We start from the raw sequence: 12,139 nt of genomic DNA on the forward strand, positions 1-12,139 counted from the left end.
AACAGAAAAAATAGAAAGGGAGAAGAGAGAGATAGATGTCGTAACAAGTCAATTTTTGGTGTGCTTTAGTGGTTACCGGAGCCCATAGACATCTACAACGTAAATGCCACCACCCACCTTGAGACATGAGTTCTAAGGTCTCACTTTTAACCGTATAACGTCACCTTGAAACATTAGATCTGTGTTTGTTACATTAGAGCAGATTCAAATAAGCAGCGACGTTTGTATTAATTTCAGATCCGGATGACGCTGAAGTTCATCCAACAGCATCCGTTTCCGGCGGTGACCGTGTTCCCGGATAACCGGCCGCACTTCTACCGCCGCGACGAGCACTCCGGTTGTTGGATATCCGTTCGTTACTAACTACCCTGCTTCTTGAATAATCCTACTAAACCTCTCAAGGGATAGTCCTCGGTATTCTTCTTAGTTATTTATGAATAATAAATTATTGTTTATAAGATAAAAAAGTGGTGCAAAAACTGGATCCAATATAAGAGTATTTGCTGTGGAACAAGACAGGAACTTATAAGGCCGTCCACTAATTGCGATGGAGGCATTAACATTATTTATTATAGTGGTACGGTCGGCAAAAAAAAACGTTTTTTTGTAAAACAATTAATAACATTTGGTCTTTCCATACCCACACTAAAGTCATTGCTTTATGTGACTCAATCTGCTTAATATATACTAAGTTATATTTCATATTATTTGTCAATTCCTGTGATGAAAATTTCACTAAACATTACACTATTATTGTTGTTGAAATAAACTGTATGCACATGTAAAAAAAAAATATTTTAAAATTCTTATAAAAATCCATACAAATGTTGAGATTTTAATTCATCCATTCACATTCCGCCTTCAGGTTTCCTTACAAGCAAACTTCCATTCTAAAAATCAAGAAACCATATTAAAATGGATTGTCTTATCAAATAGGTATAGCTTGATTTCACGATACAAGAAGCGGCAATCTAAAGCAAAGTTGGCAAATTCCACTGCGCGTTATACCAGGTCATTGACCTCGAGCGATTGTCAACTTTAATACTTTAGTAAAAAAATAACATTTTGTTTAATACTTAAAATCGAAAATCGATGACTACTTGCAAGTGTGCTCTCTCATACGTTATTAAATAAAGGTTGAACACCAAGGCGTTCGTTAGAAAAATAATTGTATTTTCATAAATTTACCTATCCCTTGAGTGGTCAGAAGTTTTTCGGTAATAATATTTTAATTTACTATACGAATATACTTAGTGCGAGTTCTTTAACTTCTCGATCGCGTAAAAGTTAACTCAAATTGTATGGAGTTGGAACAGTTTCTCTTCGTTTGCCGCTAGGGGCGCTGGTCCAACTCCATACAAATTTGAGTTAGCTTTTACGCTATCGAGAAGTAAAAAAAATCGGACTAAGCATATAAGGATCATACGGCGTGGCGTCGGATACGTGGATTTTGTTTTTCGATAAATGTGCTGTGAAATTTTTAATCGATAAAATGACATATTTGTTTGTTAGGCCCCTTGACTATTTTTAAAAAAGTAAAATCGTCTCCGGCCTATGTTATAGGGACGTCAACAATAATAATTTTACATTATGAGATGCGACAATAGGTGCTTGTGACAATTGTTTAACAATATTACTTGAAGCTCACTCGCCTTCATACTGGACTCTCGTTTAATTTTCTATTTGACGGTGTTAAATTAATTAAATAGTTACTGTTTATAAACTAATTATGTATTACTAATAATTGAATTGTCGATACATATTTATTTTATAGGGAAGGTTAGGTTTACGATGTTGTTTTGTTCGACGCTATTCGTTCTAATGAAAATTATTGGGACAGAAAAATGTGACTTCGATATTCTAGACAATGTTAATTATTGATTCGGTAATGACTTAATGAATGCATAAACTATATAATTTGAATATAGTCAAGAAAACGTTAACAATTCTTCAAAAATAATTTGTATTTATAAATATATAGCTATTAATTGTAATGACACTTCGAGCACCGTATTTTGTGTCAGATTTACATTGGTCCAGTGAGTAGTGACAGCAACATCAAATTTGTTTATTGGTGACACAACAAAATAATGGTGGTTCTAATAAAAACTTTATATTCATATTAGCTTCTCTTTTTGATACCTAAGAGTTTTGTGTGTGCCAGTGTTGAGTACAAATATACTCTGTCGGTAATTTTATTTGTCAAAAACTACGTCTTTTTTCGTTCGGAATTTGTTTTCGGTGGGGTTACCACAGTATAAAATCTAACAATGACAAAGCGATTGTATCCAACATGACTCAGTCAGTCACTGGATCATTATAGATCAGCCACTGGTGGATTTGTCAGAGGACATATATGCATTGAAAATAATAAAAAATAATAAAAAATTTGTCCTTGAAAAAACATATTATTATTATTATGTAACATTGTTAATTTTAGACTAATGACTTTGATGTTATTTATGAACAAAAGTGAGGCTCGAAATTTATTGATAGTATTCTTTCACGCTCACATCATTTCCAGATAAAATGATTTCCTTAACTAATTAATTATATATCGTCAGTTTTGATTTTGTATATAAATAAAACTTGAAGATTTGCAAGAATTATAAAATCTTGATTTATTTTAAAATGTATATTTTGAAATATGTTAATAAAGGCATCATGAATTTCTGTCAATTTAGAATTTTCAAAAATAAATACAGTAATCCTCCTATAACGCGGTACCCTTATAACGCGTTTTCATATTACGCGATTTCAATCCCCCGTATAACACGGGGATATTTCGGTGCTGTGAAATTTATAATGATTTGTAAAGTTCATATTAGCTTCGCGTGCCTTTGCACGTGTGTCAATTTGTGCTATTACAAAGTTACATTATTTTATTCAATTTGTGTATTAACGAGTGTAGGTTTAATTTTAATTTTATAAATTTTATTTAAAATAAAAAATCCATTAAAAGTTAAAACATGATGAATCATTTATACGTAACGCGTTATACGAGGTCATAAAAACGTGTTATACTGGAATACCCCTATAACGAGTTTTCTTATAACTCGGAACCAATCTACCGCGTTATGGGGGGATTACTGTTCACCAATGTAAATTGACCTATTAAGTTTCTCTTCTATGTAATCGCAAAACATAAATTATATTAAGTGATCGATACATGAACCTAGTTGTAAATATTATAGTGAACACATAGTTGCAGTTAGATGGATTTATTATGTAGTTATTGTTATTTCGAAAAGAAATTGAATATAATTAAAGTTCAATAATTGTGTTTATTTTTGTCACCCTCTTTTTACAAAGTAATTAATAGGTATTTAACATTTCATTTAAATATAGTTAAAAATATTTTTATGAACTAGGGAATACTGTTTGATTTTTATATAAAGAATATATTGGTGCTCAGTTGTGTCTGCATCATTGTGGCTCAAAAACAAATATCTTTTTAATTGAAAATACACACTTTTATAATGGTTTTAATGGAAATTATCAAAAGCTTCTGTTCTGTTGGTTGCTTTTTTTTAATGGAAATCACATAATACAGTCCAAACCTAGTTGAGCTCGCCTCCGATGTCGCCAAACCTTTAAAGGAGTTTTAGGAGTTATTTTAGTAGTGGTCAATAATGGTTCAGGGCGTTGTCGGAAGCGAGATAATGAAATAACACAACTGGTTAATCCGAGCGTTTATTCGCGACTCAACTTAAAAAGTAAAAAGCAACGGGGCTTGCGGGCGCAGCCGCATGTTATGACTACGAACAATTTTGTTTACATAACAAACTGTATCCCTATAGAGTATATACTCTAACCTAGTATGCAGCAGCTCGCAAGCAACGGGTTCGACGAGAACGATGACCGGTGCTTGGGGTATCTAAAAGCACCGTTAGTGGATCGGGAGGATCCGAGATGACGTGTTTTGGGCGACGTCGACTGTTTGCCATTTGGTTCGCAGGATCGGCTATGTAGTTTCCGGCGGCCACAATGAGAGGGTTCTCGTGTCGTGCCGCTTTATCGAAATGGCGCATTTTGGTTACCTTAAAACTTTGACGCTATGAAATCGCGAATGAGTTGAAATGCTTGATCTATTTGGATCTTGTGAATCAAAGCGTAAAAATCCAGATGAGTTCTACGATCTCTCCACGCTAGATGCTTACTACCATTATTGCTATAAATGTAGCATTGATTAAAGGAATTGTATTCTTAGTTTATATAGTGTATTATTTATAATTTGGTTTTCGTTCGACCGAACTACAGACTGACCCCCGTATCTTTAGTCGTTCACACGAGCTTAACTCGACTCGACTCAACCTCCAACGCGCGTTTTGGTATGTCTTGCTTAGTCGTAAAAATAAACTCCACTCAAACGTCCTTGGAAAATTTTCCTAACCGGAGTGAAGTAAGCGGACTGTCAAGTCAAGATACGTACGAGACTTAATGAGGAGAATTACTTGACGTTGGCTAATGCACAAACCGTGCCAGAACCGAAAAATAAAGAAGAAGAAGAATGAGGAGAATTCCAAATTTTGATTAATTTTTTGTTCAACAAGATTGAATATTTTATCGATAATAACTAATGGTTTATTATAGATAATCGATCTCAGAGAATAGAATTTACATTTTCTATTATTGTCTGTTTCGGGTAAATTAATTTACAAAAAATTTAAAACGTCATTAAGAAAAAATACCGCAAATGTGGAACTACACCGATTTTAGTGACACGTTCTACAATATAATATCTAACAAATAATGTATATATTTTTTGTACTTTTTGCATTTTATTTTTTATTTTTTCATAAGTAGGTACTTACATAATCTTACCTAAAAGTTAGGTTACAGGTCTACAACAGGAGACTAATTTTATGTGCGGCATTCCCTTTGTGATGCCCCGGAACCTTACTTAAGCTGCAAGGTCGTTTGCACATTTATGAAAAAAAACCCAGATATTTATCGTTCAATCGAAAAATCATTGATATGGTTTGAAACATATTTAAACGTAATATTTGGTTTGGAAATCTTTTTCTTGGATAACACGGGTCAACACCAAATTTGACATTGATTGCAAAGCATAAAATTTCAACATTTTAGATCGTAATTAGACGAAAAAAAATACATGGCATGAAACAGTTTGCTTTTGAACTTTAATAAATTGACCACATATGAAACAAAATGCATCAGCATCGTATTTACACTTTCGTGACATTTAAAATTTTTCTGTGTTTCTACAAAACACTTGATCGTTGTTTATGACTCGAGTGCCATCTAGTGGCACTGTGTAAACGTAAACACCCCACTTTCATAGCGCGGTTTTTTTGAAAGTATTAAAATTAATTAAAATTGATAAAAAAAATGAAAAATGAGTATTATTACTATAACTATCACAAAAGCAAACTTCATACCAAAAAAAGATATTTTATTTTCGTTTTTGTGAATAATTAACCGGAGAAACCTAGTATAAACGTTAGGACAAAGAACGATTTTATTTTTGTATAGTTGTGTAATTCAATTACCAATAGTATTTATTAGTATTTAGTATTTATAATAATATAGTATTTATTAGGTAGCGTACTTAGTACCTACCTACTGTGTCATGTGTTTTGACTGACACTTGACACTTAGGTTTTGTGACTGTCAGTTTTGTACTGCTACCACTTTAATCATAAACTGTGTTTGAAAAACTTTTCGCACCAGGCATTTTAACAAATTTCTTTAGATAACGTATCGCCATCATTTATTTTGACTACTAATTATTCAGTATAATGGAGAAACCAACTGTGACCGAGCAACCCCCGCCGTATTCTGCTGCAGTCCCTCCAGGTATTTTTGTTATAGATTTAATTTTCAAGCAGTAATGAATCATATTCAACAATGAATGAATAGTGAAGATAAGATTTGCCCTGAGAAATGAGTACTTTTTTCATCAAGTGGGTTTTTTGCCACTTCCATTTGATTCTACTGACTTCCATTTAAAATGTTACCCTTAAAAGTCATGTGTTTCTTTTGTGCTCGTTCATTGAACTTTATCTTTAATGAAATTATTGTTTTAGCAATTTTTCATTAAAATATTCAGAATAACAAGGCTTGAATCTTGAGTTATTAGAACTTTCGAGATTGATAATGGAAGCAGCACATTTTAATAATGAAATTCTTTAATGTTGTTCATTATCATCTGATTCATAATTAAAAAGTGGCCATAACATAATATAATGCACACACTCAAATAGTTGTCAAATTATGATATTAGGAAATTCAATGTACTAATAATTAAATTTATGAGATAGTTTTTAAATATTTGCTATGACTATAAATAATGACCCTTGTAATGAGCTAGAACTAAAACCAATCATATGTCTTGAGAGCTGAAAAACAAATTCATTAACATAGTAAATAAGAAGTACCTATTCAGTGTCCATTATGTTAATTTTCTATCACAAATTTACCAATTTAAATGGACAGCCTGCAAGAACCCTTGATGTTATTTAATGACTTAAAATATAAACTAGCTTTGCTTGAAATAAGAGAACATGAGTGTACTATCCTTTAGGCAATGATGACTTAAATGTGATGTGATATCAGAATGAGATCATCAATATTAAGATCCAAGTCTTAATCCTATTATAATAATATAATAGCTACTTTATAGATATTTTGTTATTATTGTCACTGATTTGACATTTTACAAAATATATCCTTTTCTTTGAAACATTGATACACCTTATTTTGTAGATTATCTCTCTTTACATCCACTCTTTACATTTTCACTTCAAAACTTCCACTGTTGGTGCTTTTAGATTTTCCACCAGTCACTAATCTTGTTGAAATTATATTCTGTCAGTCAAATTCAAAGAGTTTGGTGTGCTTCTCTATCTTCTACCTATTTGCTGGTGGCCTACGGGACTATTCCAGCTACGCACAGATGAAACTCATGGGCTCAACATCTGAGAATTCCGATCCAGTAATAGATTCTGCAGAGTACTGTTTTTACTAGAGCTATTGTTAGCAAGTCGTCGTGGCCTAAAGGATAAGACGTCGTGCATTCGTATGAAGCGATGAACCGGTGTTCGAATCCCGCAGGCGGGTACCAATTTTTCTAATGAAATACGTACTCAACAAATGTTCACGATTGACTTCCACGGTGAAGGAATAACATCGTGTAATAAAAATCAAACCTGCAAAATTATAATTTGCGTAATCACTGGTGGTAGGACCTCTTGGGAGTCCGCACGGGTAGGTACCACCACCCCGCCTATTTCCGCCGTGAAGCAGTAATGCGTTTCGGTTCGAAGGGTGGGGTAGCCATCGTAACTATACTGAGACCTTAGAACTTATATCTCGAGGTGGGTGGCGCATTTACGTTGTAGATGTCTATGGGCTCCTGTAACCATTTAACATCAGGTGGGCTGTGAGCTCGTCCATCCACCTAAGCAACAAAAAAAAAAAAAAAAGTTTTTTCAGATCGAGCCCGTGAGCTCACTTACCTCGCTAGAGTAGCTGGAATGGCCCAATAGCTACCATAAAAGAAGTGCCATGTAGGCTAACACTATACTATATTAGCAATTCTCTCAAACTGACCCCAATGAGCTCGCCCACCAATTAGTTGAAGCCAGAATAGCCCCTAGAAAATACTGGTGGTTAGGCAACATGATATTACAGTAATATAATGTAACATATAATATTCTTTTGCTTTTATTAAAATCAGAAAAAGTCTTCTATTAATGTTACCAATTTCGAAGAACCTTAGACAACAATTTTTTGGAATGACATTTATCCCACCCCATAAATAGATTATATCACCAGAAATAGGCGGATTGTATTGATAAGATTGCTATTATGGTGAACTCGCAATAAAATTGGTACGCAGCGGCTTCACTCTGCACTTGGCATTGCTGAAGTCCATGGGTGACAGTAACCACTCACCAGCAGGTGGGCCGTATGCCTACAAGGGCAATAAAAAAAAAACTAATTGTGTTTTTCTATTTTATTATTCTAAAATCAAGAATTTCTAAACTGGCCTTCTGTTCCTTGTTTTTTGATAAATTAGTGTATGTCATCAAGCTATCTATAGTTGTATTGTTTAATGATTTTCTTTAATTTCTAGGGCTTCAACCGCATACATACCCACAGGCATCTAATCCGCCAGGTGCACCTTTTCCTCCACCACCTCCGGGGTATAGTCCATATGGTGCTCCTCCTCCACAAACAGGCTTTGTACCAAGCTACGGAGCCACAAACATTATAATACCACCAGCTATAATCACAGTCGGAGCTTGCCCCGCATGTCGAGTTGGCATTTTAGAAGACGATTTCACGTGCCTCGGTATTTTATGTGCCATCCTTTTCTTTCCGTTAGGAATACTGTGCTGCCTTGCCTTAAAAAACAGAAGATGTTCAAACTGTGGAGCGATGTTTGGTTGAGTTGTCATCATAAATCTTTATTTAAACTGGTTAATACAATGTACTAAAAGAAAAACAAAAAGTAAGCAGTTTAAATTTAAATAAAAAACAATGTAATTGTAAACAATGTAAAACATGTATTGATGAAAATTGATATACTGTGATTTATAAATATTTCAGAGTCATTTTAACTTGGTTTTTAGGGATATTTTGAATATGAAGATATCATTAGGATTACATGTCATACTTTTCCCAATAAAGTACAATATCTCCACATCCATCAATTGATCCTGACTTCCTAATGGACTTTGACGTAACATGCAATAAGAAAATTCAATTAATACTACTGAACATTCCACGAAATTGACGACATTATTTTTTCAACTGTTACAAAAAAACTAAGACAGATGACAAGTTCGTTTTTCAAGGCTCATTTATGCAACTGGAATTTTTGTGAATCTATTTAAAAATATTTCTCGCGCTTACCTTGTAAATGAATGAGAAAATATTTGAATAAAAAATAATAATTAAATTCGTTTTCACTGTAATTAGGTGAGGAATTTTTCTTGATTATTTTTCATAGTTATTTTGTTATATAGTATTTTTAAGTTTATACGATATGTGTGTTAATATTGTATGCTCTATTAAATTTGTTAATTATGATAAATAAACTCTAAAATGATAAATAAATACCGTTAATGACTTCACAGAATTTAAATTATTCTAAGTTGAACTGCGTTTGGTATATGTACAACCATTTATTTCTCAAAGAAATAAAATTCATGGATGTGCCCAAAAACACTATTTAGATTGTGAATTTACAGGGAACTAAGCGCCATGTGCTAATTTTATTGAACGGCTCCTGATATACACGTGACCTAAGTTAAAAAAGCATGGATTTGAAGAAGTTTATGTGTAAATCGCAATCTGGCAAAAAACGAGAATAATTCATACAAGTAATAGAGACACTACTTTGAAATGATAGAGTTTTTAAATGGAGATTTTTTTATTTGAACTTAACCATTACATAAATGTTGAATTACCTAATTATTTTCAACAAATTATGATTTGAGATATTGCTATGTTGAATATAAAATGTTTTTAATTTTTATGATTACATATTATTATGTTGATTGTAAAAAATATATGTTAATTACGCAGTTACAATTGAACGTGTATTTTTTATCAGAGGCCATATTCTGTTTATCGCTATCCGCATTCTATTTTAAGGTTAATGTTGAAAGTAATTAAAGTGGATATTTTTTGTAGCGACATATGATGTTTAATATTAATGGAGCACTTAATTGTTTTTCAAGCGTTAGCATTAAAATACTAGGTACATATTATTTGGTACCCATTTTCATTTTTGTATGGCAATGACACAATTCATTTCTTTGAAAAAAATATCAATTTGACTACCTATTACCGAAGGTATCAGGTGTGTCATGCTCTACTTTTTAAAATTAGATTAATAAATGATCACCTGATAAATGTACAAGATTTTCGTTTCACATAGATGAAACAAATCTGTTTCTTTCTAAATTAAATGACTGAGAGTGACATATGAAAATGCCTTAAATTAACATGATCGTGTAGTGAAGAAAGCTAATGCTAATACACTAAGATTAAACGAGTTGTGTAATCAGTCCTATTATTAAATTTATATTATGTATAATATATATTATTATAAATTTTTAATAAAGTTTAAGATAAAATGTAATTGTTTAATTTTGCATAGGAAGCTCTGGGCTTACATCTTAAATGCTACTTCACGTCTGATTAAAATGTTATGTAAAGCAAAGCGAAGGGGGGATCGGGTTGACTATGTAAACACCAGTCATGATTCGACGACAGTAGGATGACATTCCGTCCTCACATCAAGACGGTACGCGACCGTGCCGCTTTCATTCTAGGACGTCTCTATCCGGTGATATGCAGGCGAAGTAAAATGTCCCTTAGAAATAAGGTGACACTCTACAAAACTTGCATACCCGTCATGACATATGCAAGTGTAGTGTTCGCTCAGGAACGTCGACCTCCATGACGACCTGGACTTAGAGTCCGTCAGTAAGTATTTGCAGTCGGCGTCGATGCGCCACTTCGATAAAGCGGCACAACACGAGAACCCTCTCATCGTGGCCGCTGGTAACTACATTCCCGATCCTGCGGACATAATGGAAAGCAGTCGACGTCGCCCAAAACACGTCATCTCAAGCACCGGTCACCGTTCTCGTCAAACCCGTCGCTTGCGACGAAGGACTCGACGAGTAAATTAACTCTCAGACACAGCCCACTGAGTTTCTCACCGGATCTTCTCAGTGGGTCGCGTTTCCAATCCGGTGGTAGATTCTGCGAAGCACGGCTCTTGCTAGGGTTCGTGTTAGCATCGTCGTCAGGTTTGAGCCCCGTGAGCTCACCTACTAGCCACGGTTGCGCTGAAATAGCCTCTCAAGGCTATCAGCTTAGGTAGGAAAAAAAAAAACGAATTGGAGATAATGTTACCTTCACAACCACTTTGAACTGTAGTGCGTTTCATGGGTACCCTGAAAATCTTATACTACTCCGAGCTCTACCATCACATCACTTTTACCGATATTTAGATCTTGGAACTGTTGTATTCCTCAATATTTTAAAAACATTTAGTCACACTTTGACTTCAGAATGGTCTCTCCTTAAGGGTCTTCCCCGAGCGCTAGGTTTTCCGTTTTAAACTAAATTTGAATACTTTACTTCATACTTTATTACAGTATACTTTATTTGGTTATTTAGGACGATGGACAGACAAAGCGTCCATATAATATATGTACATATATTGTGGTATAAATATATTCTGGTAGCAATCGTGAGCTCACCGATCAACCGCAATTATGAGTCCGTTTTAAAGAATGCCCTAGTAATGAGAATATATTCAACATACCTCTTAACATGGTGTGTAATACACATTATGGAACTTTTAACAATTACAGCGTAGGGTGGAGGATACTGTTTTAAATTCATTAGTGAAAGTGAAATATCGACGGAAATATATTTCTTAGCGGTAGGCAGAGACTTACTATACCCCTACTGTTTCCCATATCGATTAGCGATGGTAACCGCTTACCTACTTGTACCATCATCACGCTTAAATCTGAAGTTATTAGTAGCTCTAGCTATTTAACTAAATATTTTTAAAAATATTTGAAAAGCTTAGTACCTAAGTAATGTTAATTAAAAAAATAATGAATCATTGTTACAAGCAAAACAATAGTTATTCAAATAAGTCTACTGGTATGTTCAAATCTTCATGACCTCAATTCCTCCTAACGAATTGTATTAAAGTGTAACTTTATTTGTAAAATCATTTTTAGCACTACCTACTTCTATGGTTAATGTTGCGTGTCATTTGTTTTTAGGTATGTGCTACTAACTGACCCGACGCATGTCCTTTCCATATAGGTACATACTTTTTTCCTTTGCCGAAATCATTACAAAGATTCAATAAATTAGAAAAATTACTCCAGCCATTCTAAGATGATGTGAGTGAACAGAAATTTATTTTTAAGTACCTATATGTTAAAGTATACATGTAAAATCTTCAACCATAGTTTATTGAAAGTCTGCAAGGAACAGATAACAGCAAGTCTGCTGGATACATTACGCGAGCGAACAGCCCTGAAAATTGCTCCCTTGGGCTTTGTTACGTTACAGTGAAGGATTTTAGGTTAACGATCTATGCTCCATGTTTATTTATTGCTTAAGTCTA

The 12,139-nt window shown here is 33.8% G+C and overlaps 2 protein-coding genes across 5 annotated transcripts in view; both read left to right on the forward strand.

Moving 5' to 3' along the window:
* Ntan1 (N-terminal amidohydrolase 1) overlaps nucleotides 1–3,278 on the forward strand; it is a 121,256-nt gene extending 117,978 nt beyond the window's left edge. For all 4 annotated transcript variants that reach the window (XM_089731093.1, XM_028172110.2, XM_089731094.1 and 1 more), the window contains one exon: nucleotides 238–3,278. In XM_089731093.1, the coding sequence (XP_089587219.1) occupies nucleotides 238–363 (126 nt within the window). In that variant the 3' untranslated portion in view covers nucleotides 364–3,278. The remainder of the gene's footprint in view (nucleotides 1–237) is intronic.
* A 2,338-nt stretch (nucleotides 3,279–5,616) lies between these two features.
* Nucleotides 5,617–10,017, forward strand: LOC114241366 (membrane protein BRI3). Its single transcript, XM_028172180.2, has 2 exons — nucleotides 5,617–5,820; nucleotides 8,102–10,017. Exons 1-2 carry the CDS (start codon nucleotides 5,763–5,765, stop codon nucleotides 8,416–8,418), a joined length of 375 nt encoding a protein of 124 aa, XP_028027981.1. The 5' UTR covers nucleotides 5,617–5,762; the 3' UTR covers nucleotides 8,419–10,017.
* Nucleotides 10,018–12,139: the final 2,122 nt, after the last annotated feature.

The sequence above is a fragment of the Bombyx mandarina genome, chromosome 11, assembly GCF_030267445.1.
Source record: "Bombyx mandarina strain Sakado chromosome 11, ASM3026744v2".
Taxonomy (NCBI): Eukaryota; Metazoa; Arthropoda; class Insecta; order Lepidoptera; family Bombycidae; genus Bombyx; species Bombyx mandarina.